Here is an 11,460-nt window from a genome sequence, read left to right as displayed (position 1 = left end):
TGATCCACCTGTCTCTGCCTCCCAAAGTGCTGGGATTACAGGCTTGAGCCACCGCGCCCGGCCGATAAAATGTTTTTTATCTCAGTCTAGTGTATCCTGTTTAACAGAGTCTATATCTTCTTGTATTCTATGAGGGACTCCAACAGTTTTGCAAAACTTAAAAAAATGTTTTTGCAGTGAGTAATTTTCTGAAGTATTTTTCTGAGTCTTCTAGATGAATCTTTTTCATAGATTGCATCATCTTTACTACTATCAGTAGTATTGTTTAAGATTTTTGGTACTAAAGAAGAGAAGATATGCCCAGATTTCATGTTTGTCAACAATGTGACAGTAAAGGCCATTTCTCAGATACCATTTTGAAGTAGGAGCCTTCTACTATATTATTCTAAGGAAAAGTCCTAACACATCCTAACTGTAGGGCTTCAGGAATTTTTGGAAAAACTCAAAATAAAACTCAAAAATGTTAAGAAATACCCACAACATTTCAGGGATGGGAAGATGGTGTTTAAAAAAAAATACAACAAACAGAATTTCTATCAATTGATTACTAATCCTGAACTCAAAAAATGCCTTTATTCAATATGGGAGACATCTAATAAATGTCATTTTAAGCAAATAAATTTTATCCTAATATAAACAAAATGCAATTTAAATCTTGACAGATCATTACTCCACTGATTCAAAGTTAATTTGGCCCAAGAAGGAATAGTTCCTATTGTATAAGTATGCAGGGGCAAAAGATTATTTTCATAAAATTAGCTCTGGATAGTTATACAATCAAAATGTTCAAATATAGTTCTATATTTGCAGCAGAGTATTAAATCAATTCTTTGATAAATGTAAGAGATTTCAAATATGTAACTCAAATAACTGATCAATAAAATGCCCCCCAGGTTTCCCATAGGAAATTGACACCTTGGAATTATCTACTATTTTGTTTCTGATATAAATCAGTAATTTTCTTACAAAATCCTGCATTGTTTCCTAACAAACAAAACCCCTTGTTTCCCCCTCCCCTCCCCACTTCCCCTGGCCACCCATTGCATCTGGGCAGGTAAAACACCTTGACACAGGTAAAATACCTTGACACAGGAAGTAAAAACAGTAAAAACATTTTGCTTTGATATGCATAAAGCAATCTGAAAACTAGTCCCCTCTCCCATGCCTGGATTAGGGGGTAACAGAAATGCTAACTGTTACTCTTGACAGAGGATCAGAAGAATGGGCCGGGCGCGGTGGCTCAAGCCTGTAATCCCAGCACTTTGGGAGGCCGAGATGGGCGGATCACGAGGTCAGGAGATCGAGACCATCCTGGCTAACACGGTGAAACCCCGTCTCTACTAAAAATACAAAAACTAGCCGGGCGAGGTGGCGGGCGCCTGTAGTCCCAGCTACTCCGGAGGCTGAGGCAGGAGAATGGCGTAAACCCGGGAGGCGGAGCTTGCAGTGAGCTGAGATCTGGCCACTGCCCTCCAGTCCGGGCCACAGAGCGAGACTCCACCTCAAAAAAAAAAAGAAGAATGGAAGCAGCTGACAGAAAGCAAAGGGCAAGCGAGAACAGCTTGGTTGTGACTTACCACATTCTCCAAAGGTGCTGCACCAAACACTTTAAAGACAGGGTTAGGTTTAGAGGGTGAGATACAGAGGACAATAGCTTGCTGTCCCACGCGAGTAGTATATTCATCTAATGTGGCTCGAAGTTTCCTGAATCAGAAAAGGAAACAAGAATAAAAACAGTTCTAAAAAGATGGAAATTATAGTGACATAGACACAAATGACTTAAGACAGTTTATTCTGATCAGATATGCTTTCTTTTACGTAAAATGTGAAAAGGGGATCAGCAGAAACATGTACATAACTTTTTCTTAAAGACTACTGATAGAAGGCTCAATTGAAGGTTTTGCCTTGGGACATAACCACGACACAATTTTGAACATGGTATCATTCTTCTTGATCTGAGTAACACCACTTACTACTACTTAAAATTATAAAGATTACAACTGTCCAGGGACAGTGGCTCATTTCTGTTGTAATCCCAGCACTCTGGGAGGCCGAGGCGGGCGGAACACTTAAGGCCAGGAGTTCGAGACCAGCCTGGCCAACATGGTGTAAAGCCCGTCCCTACTAAAAATACAAAAACATTAGCCAGGCTTGGTGGCACATGCCTGTAATCCTAGATTCTTGGGAGTCTGAGGCATGAGAATTGCTTGAATCCAAGAGGTGGAGGTTGCAATGAACCAAGATGGTGCCACTGCACTCCAGCCTGGGCAACAGAGCAAGACCCTGACTCAAAAAAAAATTACAACCAAGATGTGCTCTTACAAAATTTATTGTATCATCTCCACGCTTAATAAAAGGGGCTCAAATGATTTGCTTTTAATACCTTTTATTGATATTGTTTATATCTCACTTGAGATAATTTTGTTCAAAAGTACTACAAGCATACCTAGTTTTATTGTGCTTTGCTACTTTGTGTTTCACAGACACTGTTTGGGATCTTTCTTTAAAACAAAGGTTTGTGGCAACCCTATGTCAAGCAAGTTCATCAGCGCCATTTTCCTAACAGCATGTGCTCACTGCATGTCTCTGTGTCACATTTTGGTAACCCTAGTAATATTTCAAACTTTTTCATTATGATTATAATCTGTTATAGTGATCTGTGATCAGTGATTTTTGATGTTACTACTTTAATTGTTTTGGGACACCACAAACAGTGCCCACAAAAGATGGCAAACTTAACCGATAAATGTTGTGTGTGTTCTGAATGCCCCACTGATCAACTGTTTCCTGCCTCTCTCCCTCTCTTCAGGCCTTCCTGTTCCCTGAGACACAGTATTGAAATTAGGCCAACTGATAACCCTATAATGGCCTCTAAGTGTTCAAGTTTCAGGAAGAGTCGCACATCTCTCACTTTTAATCAAAAGCTAGACATGACTAAGCTTAGTGAGGAAGGCATGTCGAAAGCCAAGACAGGCTGACAGCAACGCCACTTGTGCCAAACAGTTGGCCGTGTTGTTAATGCAAAGGAAAGTCCTTGAGGGAAATTACAAGTGCTACTCCAATGAACACACAATGATAAGAAAGCAACACAGTTTTATTGCTGATATGGAGAAAGTTTTAGTGGTCTGGATAAAAGATCATACCAGCCATAACAATCCCATAGGCCAAAGCCTAAAGCAGAGCAAAGCCCTGACTCTTTCAGAGGTTGGTTCACGAGGTTCAAGGAAAGAAGCCATCTCCAATACATAAAAGTACAAAGTGAAGCTGCAAGTGCTGATGTAGAAGCTGGAGCAAGTTATCCAGATGATCTAGCTAAGTGGTTACACTAAACAACAGATTTTCAATGTAGACAAAACAGCCTTCTATTGGAAGAAGATACCATCTAGGACTTTCCTAGCTAGAGAGAAGTTGATGCCAGGTTTCAAAGCTTCAAAGGACAGGCTGACTCTCTTGTTAGGGGCTAATGCAGCTAGTGACTTTACAGTCCTTTAAAAATCATGCTAAATCTATTCTGCCTGTCTTCTGTAAACAGAATAATAAAACCTAGATGGTAGAACATCTGTTTACAGCATGGTTTATGGACTATTTTAGGCCCACTGTTGAGACCCACTGCTCAGAAAAAAAAAATTCCTTTCAAACTATTGTTGCACATTGACAATGCACCTAGTCACTCAAGAGCTCTAACGGAGATGTACAAGGAGATTAACGCTGTTTTCATGCCTGCTAAGACAACATCCATTCTGCAGCCCATGGATCAAGGAGTCATTTCAACATTCAGGTCTTATTAAGTAAGAAATACATTTTGAAAGGATACAGCTGCTATAATGATTCCTCTGATGGATCTGGGTAAAATAAATTGAAAACCTTCTAGAATGGATTCACAATTCAAGATGCCATTAAGAGTACTTGTAATTCATGTACAAGTACATGGGAGGAGGTCAAACTATCAACATTAATAGAAGTTTGGAAGAATTTGATTCCAAGCCTCATGCATGACTTTAAGGAGTTCAACACTTCAGTGGAGGAAGTAACTGCAGATGCAGTAGAAAAAGTAAAAGAACCAGAATTAAAAGTGGACCCTGAAAATGGGACTGAATTGCTACAATATCATGATAAAATTTGAAGGGATGAGAGGTGCTTCTTATTGATGAGCAAAGAAAGCAGTTTCCTGAGATGAAATCTACTCCTGATGAAGATGCTATGAATACTGTTGAAATGACAATAAAAGATTTAGAATATTACACAAACCGAATTGATGAAGCAGCAGCAGAGTTTGAGGGGATTAATTTTCCAATTTTGAAAGTTTTACTGTGGGTAAAATGCTATCAGACAGCATCACATGTTACAGAGAAATTGTTCACGAAAGAAAGAGTCAATCGATACAGCAAAATTTGTTGTCTTATTTTTAAGAAATTGCTACAGCCACCCCAACCGTCAGCAATAATTACCCTGATCAGTCAGCAGTCATCAACTCCGAGGTAAGACCCTCAACCAGCAATACGATGATGACTCACTGCAGGTTCAGATGAGCATTAGCATCTTTTTAGCGATTAAGTGTTTTAGTGGTCAAGCCCAGTGGCTCACGCCTGTAATTCCAGCACTTTGGGAGGTTGAGGTGGGAGGACTGCTTGAGCCCAGGAGGTTAAGCCCAGTCTGGGTAACATAGTGAGACCCCGTCTTCACAAAAAGAAGAAAACATTCGCCAGGTATAGTGACATGCACCTATTGTCCCAGCTACCTGGGAGGCTAAGTGAGAGGATCACTTGAGCCCAGGAGATGGAGGCTGCAGTGAGCCATGATCGCACCACTGCACTCTAGCCTGGACAAGAGAGCTAGAATTTGTCTCCAAAAAAAAAAAAAGTATTTTAAAATTATGGTATGTACATTACTTTTTTTAGACATAATACCATTGCAACACTTAACAGAGTATAGTGTTAACATAACTTTTTTATGCATTGAGAAACCAAAAAATTTCTGTGATTTATGTGATACTTGCTTTATTGTAGTGGTCTGGAACCAAACCTGCAATATCTCCAAGGTATACCTATGCTTTTAAAACGTTGTAGCTTCAGATTTTCATTGTGATATAAACAATTATTCTCAGTCCTACAGTATTTCACAAGTGAGGATGAAATGAAAACAATTTTTTTTTTAAGATGGAGTCTCACTCTGTCGCCTAGGCTAGAGTGCAGTGGTGCAATCTTGGCTCACTGCAGCCTCCGCCTCCTGGGTTAAAGTTATTCTCCCGCCTCAGCCTCCCAACTAGCTGAGATTGTAGGTGCCTGCCACCATGCCTGGCTAATATTTTGTATTTTTAGTAGAGATGGGGGTTTCACCATGTTGTCCGAGCTGGTCTCCCGACCTCAGGTGATCTGTCCACCTTGGCCTCCCAAAATGCTGGGATTATAGGTATGAGCCACTGTGCCCAGCCGAAAACAGCTTAAAAAAATTATTTTACTTTAAGTTCCGGGATACATGTAGAGAATATGCAGGTTTGTTACAAAGGTATACATGTGCCATGGTGGTCTGCTGTACCCATCAACCCAAAAACAGCTTTTTAAAACATAGTAACAATGGATGAAGCAGAAACACAGCCTCTTCCCTCTGAAATCATGGGAGATGATTTCAAAGTTCTACATTTCAGAATTCTGAAATGTGTGAGCAAAGGACCACTTATCAAACAAGAAATCTGATGGAATTCCTTGAAACAATGGTTTATATTCACTGTCTCTAATTCCCCTCTCTCCATTCTCCCTTAAAGCTATTCCAATCTTTTCACCCTTACCGCTCCTTTGAATACACTCTTGTCAAGTTCAATCGTGAACTCCATGTTACTAAATCTAATGGTCAGTTGGCATCTTTTTCAACCCATCAGAAGCATTTGATAGCTGATCACATGCTCTCCTTCCTGACACACTTTTTGTACCTGGTTTCCAGGATACCACTCTCTTGGTTTGTTTCCTGACTCACCGGTTGCTTCTTAGACTCTTTTGCTGGCTCCTTTCATCTCTCTAACCTCCAAAAGGTGGAGCGCTTCACGCCTCAGTCCATACTCCCTCCCTAAGTGACCTCATCCAGTCTCCTAGTTCTAAATACTACTTATATGCCTATATCATCTTCAGCTAAGGCCTCTCATTTGAATTCCAGACTCATATATCCAACTGCTTATTTTGTATCTCCACTTAATGGTTAGAGGCATCACAAACTTACCATGTCCAAAACCAAATTACTGATTCTGTTTCACCCTCACTGTCATGCTCATTCCCTCTCCAGTAAATGCCATCGCAATCCTTCTAGTAATCAGACCAAAAATCACCCTGCACTCCTTTTTTTCTCGCACACTCCACGTCAACGAATCATGATGAGTTGACTTTTGAAATACATCTAGAATCTGATCACTTCTTACTACCCATACTGCTGCCATGTTGATTTTAAGACACTATCATTTCTGGCCTAGATTACTATAATCACCACCTAATTGGTCTCCCTGATTCCATTCTTGTATCCCCAGATTCTATTCTCAACACCGTAGCCTGAGTGATTCTTTAAAAATGTAAGATGATACCATTGCTCTGGTCAAAAGCCTACATTGACATCTCATCTCACTCAGAGTAAGAGTCAAGCCCCTGATATTGGACTACAAGATCTCCTAGGCCAGGTGCAGTGACCCACACCTGTAATCCCAGCATTTTGGGGATGAGGCACAAGGATTGCTTGAGGCCAGGAGTCCCAGACCAGCCTGGACAACATAGCAGGACCACATCTATCAAAAAAAAAAAAAAAAAAAAGATCTCCTAGAGTGGTTCTTCTCTACTACTCCAAACATCTTCTCATATCTCCCTGGCTGTTCCTCAAAAACAACTACCACGTTCACACTTCGGGGTCTTTGTTCTTGATACTCCCCCTGCCTGAAATGTTCTTCCCCTCAGGATCAACATGTGTACTCTTTCAGCGTCTTCAAATCTCTGTTCAAAGGCTGCCTCATCAAAAAGCATTTCCCTGACCATCCTCATAAAAGAGAAAAATGACTATATCCCCCTACCTCCTGACTTTTCTATTTTCCTTACTCCACTGTATTTTTTTTCCCATTGCACTTATCATCACCTGACATATTGCATATTGTTTTTTTTCTTTCCCCCTTCTAGCAGGATACAAGCTCTTTAAAGCAATTTGTTTTGTTCACTCTTCTATGCCCAATGCCTACAACAATGGCTTGCACATAGCAGGCATACAACTTTTCTGAATGGATTAACGTGATATTACATATCTGTTAAATCATATTTCTTTGTTTTCATGTATTTAATTTTGTAAGAATACTTTTAAGTCTACATCTGTCATCAAGGAATCAAACCAAGCATCCTTGACAAACCTAATCATATATGTTCTAAGTCTGTCATCCACAGGAAGTATTTGAGGAATAGTAATAATATGGATAAGGGAGCCCTCACCGAAGCAAACGTGTTTGTTGCCTCTTCCGGATAGATGGATTAGACTCAAATACATGAGGCCGTTTCCGTTTCTTTCCTGTTGCCACAGCAGCAGCAGCGGCCATTCCCACAGGACCTGAAATAATAACGTATGTGCTGAGATTAGGCAGCTGCCTGTAAACTGTTCAAGACAGAAACAATTAAAGGTACAAAAAAGGTAGCACTGCTTTCCCAATATGTTGTCAGTAAATATAGAATGGTCCTGATATTATCAATATACTTCACTATTGTTTAACATGATTCATATTGTGATTTACCAATAAAACATATAATGAATCTTGTAAAAAAGCAAATGACTTACACCTCCCCACCACACACCAGTTTGAATTTTGTATAATGTTGTTTTTGTTTGGCTTTGTTTTGCCAGCATGCCCATACTGTTAAGGCAATATTCTTAGAGGTGCTAGGAAAAATTACAGCACTAAGAGGAAAAGCTTGCCAAAATTGAAAAAACTTACAGATTTTACTTCTATCCCTGTGTCCCTGTTTCCATTACTCCAAGACACTGCCAAGTTAAGGAAGTTGGAGATAATCACTCACATTTGGAACTCCAACAACACCTAAAAGAGTATCTGAATGAATACCATCTTAATTGAAAAAATTTTCTTGTATATCTGGAAATTGTGCAAAAATGGAGATATTCAACACAAGGTCAAGTTGATGAAGGCATTCTGGCAGAAAAGAGATAATTTTCCCACTCTGAGAAAATGTTAATAAAAGTTAGTCTGGCTTGCCCTGAAACTAATGTATAATGTCTTGTTTTGTCTTTTGAAGGGTAGATGGAGGGTAGACTCTAAGGAACTGTTGAAGTCTCTGGGCCCTCAACATAACAAAGACAATCTTTTTTAAAAGGCATGTTACCTTCATCTTTACTTGTGAATCTTGTAAAAGGCTTAAATAAAAATTAAATTTAATTGCTCATCTGTATATTGGCATATATATTCTAAGTGGCTCAAATAAAATAAGCCTCCCTGTAAACCTAAATGAACTTTTCTACATGTTGTTAGTAATATAATCAGCCTGACTTAAATAAACCCTTCTAAAGAACCTCAAAGCAAATAAAAAATAAACGACTACTTTTTCCCTTTCTATCATAAATAGCTGTTATGGAAAAAATTTTATTGCTGCATTTCCCAACATTTTATTTATTTTTCAAAATTGTGGTAAGAACACCCAACATGTTATCTACTCTCTTAAAATGTAAAGTGTACAATACATCATTGCTAACTATAAGCCCAATGTTGTATGGCTATCTAGAACTTATTCCCCTTGCATCACTGAAGAGCAACTCCCCATCTGTCCCTCACCCCAGACCCTGGCAACCACCATTCTCCTCTGTTTCTATGACTATTTTAGATACCTTCTATAAGTACAATCATGCAGTGTTTGTCTTTCTATGACTGGTTTGTTTCACTTATCATAATGTCCCCAAGGTTGAACCACGTTGTCACATATGACAGCATTCCCTTGTGTTTTTAAGGGTGTATAATGTTCCACTGTACATGCAGATCACAATTGCTTTAGCCATTCATCCACCGATGGGCATTTAGGCTATTTTCACATCTTGCTATTGTAAATAACACAACAATGAACAAGGAAGCGCAGATATCTCTTTGGGGTCCTGATTTCAATTCTCTTGGATAAATACCCAGAAGTGAGATGCCAGCATCATATATGGTTAATTCTAGTTTTAATTTTTTGGAGGAATCTCCATGCTGTTTTCCATAGTGACTGGACCATTATACATTCCCACCAACAGTATATAAGGGTTCCAGTTACTCTATGACCTCACCGCCACCAGTTATCTTTTATATTTTTGATGACAGTTGAGCATCTAACCTGTTGGTGATTTTATGTCTTCTTTGCAGAGATGTCTATTTGAGTCCCCTGCCCATTTTTTATATTGAGTTATTTGGTTTCTTGCAGCTGAGTTGTAGGAGTCCAATATTTTATTATAAAAACTTCAAAACATATGTGCAAAGTTGAATTTTAACATCTTATTATACATATCTATCCATCTTTCTATCCATTCATCAACTCACATTGAGGTTTTTTCAATGTGTTTCAAAGCAAACTGCGAATATCAATATGATCCCCCTAAATACTTCAGCAGGCACAGCATCAGCTAGAGTTCAATATTTTACAATTTTTTTCTTTTGAGGTAAAATTTGCATATTATGAAGTGTACAAATCCAAGTATACATTCAATAAATTTTAAAAATGTATATACTCATGAAACTCAAGATCTGGCCAGGCACAGTGGCTCATGCCTATAATCCCAGCACTTTGGGAGGCTGAGGCGGGAGGATCACCTGAGGTCAGGAGTTTGAGACCAGCTTGACCAACATGATGAAACCCCATCTCCACTAAAAATTCAAAATTAGCTGGGCATGGTGGCGCACGCCTGTAGTCCCAGCTACTCAGGAGGCTGGGGCAGGAAAATCGCTTGAATCTGGGAGGCGGAGGTTGCAGTGAGCTGAGATCACACCACTGCACTCCAACCTGGGTGAAAGAGCAAGACTCCGTATCAAAAAAAGAAAGAGGAGTATGGGAGGGCAAGAGAGGGGCAGAGTGAGACCCTATCTCTAATAAATAAATAAATACCTTTAAAAATGAAAATTTGAAAAAATTATAATTTCTACAATAAACTAGTATATTTTATAAAGTCAGAGTTAAGAAGAATTCCTTAAACAAAATCCCAAAAGGATAAACCATAAGGTAAAAGATTAATAAATTTCACAATAATATAAATAAGAACCTTCATGAACAAAAAAATAAAATAAATGGGGTGGGCAACAAACTGGGAGAAAATAATTACATATTATTTTTATGTATGCATAAAAATGCATACTGCAACCTCTGCCTCCCAGATTACATCATATGTAATATTAAATGTAATATTAAAATAATTACATATTACATATTATTGGGAAAGGAATGCAAAATATATATCAATAATTTTTACAAATTGATATGAAAAAAGACCAAAAAACTGAGTTGGAAAATGGGCAAAGGTATAAACAGGAAATAGGCAAATAAAGAAAACTGAGAAGTCAATAAAGATCTAAAATGGTGCTCTACTTTGTCTTACTGCACTGGCTAGAACCTCTTGCTCAAAAATGCAAATTAAACCAACACTGAGATGCCATTTCATACCTACCAGATTGGTAAAAATGAAAAAGACTGGTAACACCAATGGTGAGAATGAGAAGCAACAGGCATTACAGCACACTGCTTGTGGGGATGTAAATGAACACGATTTGGAAAGACATTTAGCAATATCTAGTAAAGTTGAAAATGGACATCTTTGGCTCTCCAATTCCCCTCCTGGGTATATCCTCCAGTAGTACTTTTCAAGCTGCAGCTAGTGTGACCTTTCAGTGGCTCATGAGTGTTATTTTTTTTTTTTTTTTTTTTTGAGACAGAGTTTCACTCTTGTTGCCCAGGCTGGAATGCAATGACACGATCTCGGCTCACCGCAACCTCCGCCTCCCAGGTTCAAGCAATTCTCCTGCCTCAGCCTCCCTGGTAGCTGGGATTATAGGCGTGTGACACCATGCCCAGCTAATTTTGTATTTTTAGTAGAGGTGGGGTTTCTCCATGTTGGTCAGGCTGGTCTCGAACTCCCAACCTCAGGTGATCCACCCGCCTCGGCCTCCCAAAGTGCTGGGATTACAGGCATGAGCCACCGTGCCCGGTCGAGTGCACTTTTTTCTAATAAAATAGAACAGAGTAGAACATATCACAGAGTATATAATTTGCAGTAGTAGGGGTATTACCTCATTAAAAATTGTAGTTTTGGCTACATGTGTATTCATTTATTCTGGGTCACAATGTAAAATGTATTACTGTGGTACATTGTCAAAATAGAAAAAATTACAAACAACCTGAGTATCTACCAATATATGAAATATTCAGGCTGGATGCCGTGGCTCACGCCTGTAATCCCAACACTTTGGGAGACTGGGGTGGG

General features: G+C 39.1%; 1 protein-coding gene across 3 annotated transcripts in view; it reads right to left on the bottom strand.

Moving 5' to 3' along the window:
• The window catches only part of NRF1 (nuclear respiratory factor 1), a 143,783-nt gene that overhangs the window by 93,553 nt on the left and 38,770 nt on the right, over nucleotides 1-11,460 (bottom strand). For 2 of the 3 annotated variants that reach the window (XM_011939585.1, XM_011939584.1), the window contains exons 3-4: nucleotides 7,449-7,563; nucleotides 1,578-1,704 (exon numbers count right to left, since the gene is read on the bottom strand). In XM_011939585.1, the coding sequence (XP_011794975.1) occupies nucleotides 1,578-1,704; nucleotides 7,449-7,563 (242 nt within the window). The remainder of the gene's footprint in view (nucleotides 1-1,577; nucleotides 1,705-7,448; nucleotides 7,564-11,460) is intronic. The other variant, XM_011939586.1, reaches the window with a different exon arrangement.

Source organism: Colobus angolensis, unplaced genomic scaffold (genome assembly GCF_000951035.1).
Source record: "Colobus angolensis palliatus isolate OR3802 unplaced genomic scaffold, Cang.pa_1.0 Scaffold182, whole genome shotgun sequence".
In the NCBI taxonomy this organism is placed as follows: domain Eukaryota; kingdom Metazoa; phylum Chordata; class Mammalia; order Primates; family Cercopithecidae; genus Colobus; species Colobus angolensis.
The sequence above is the reverse complement of the archived record's forward strand: the minus strand, read 5'-3'. Positions and strand labels throughout refer to the sequence as shown.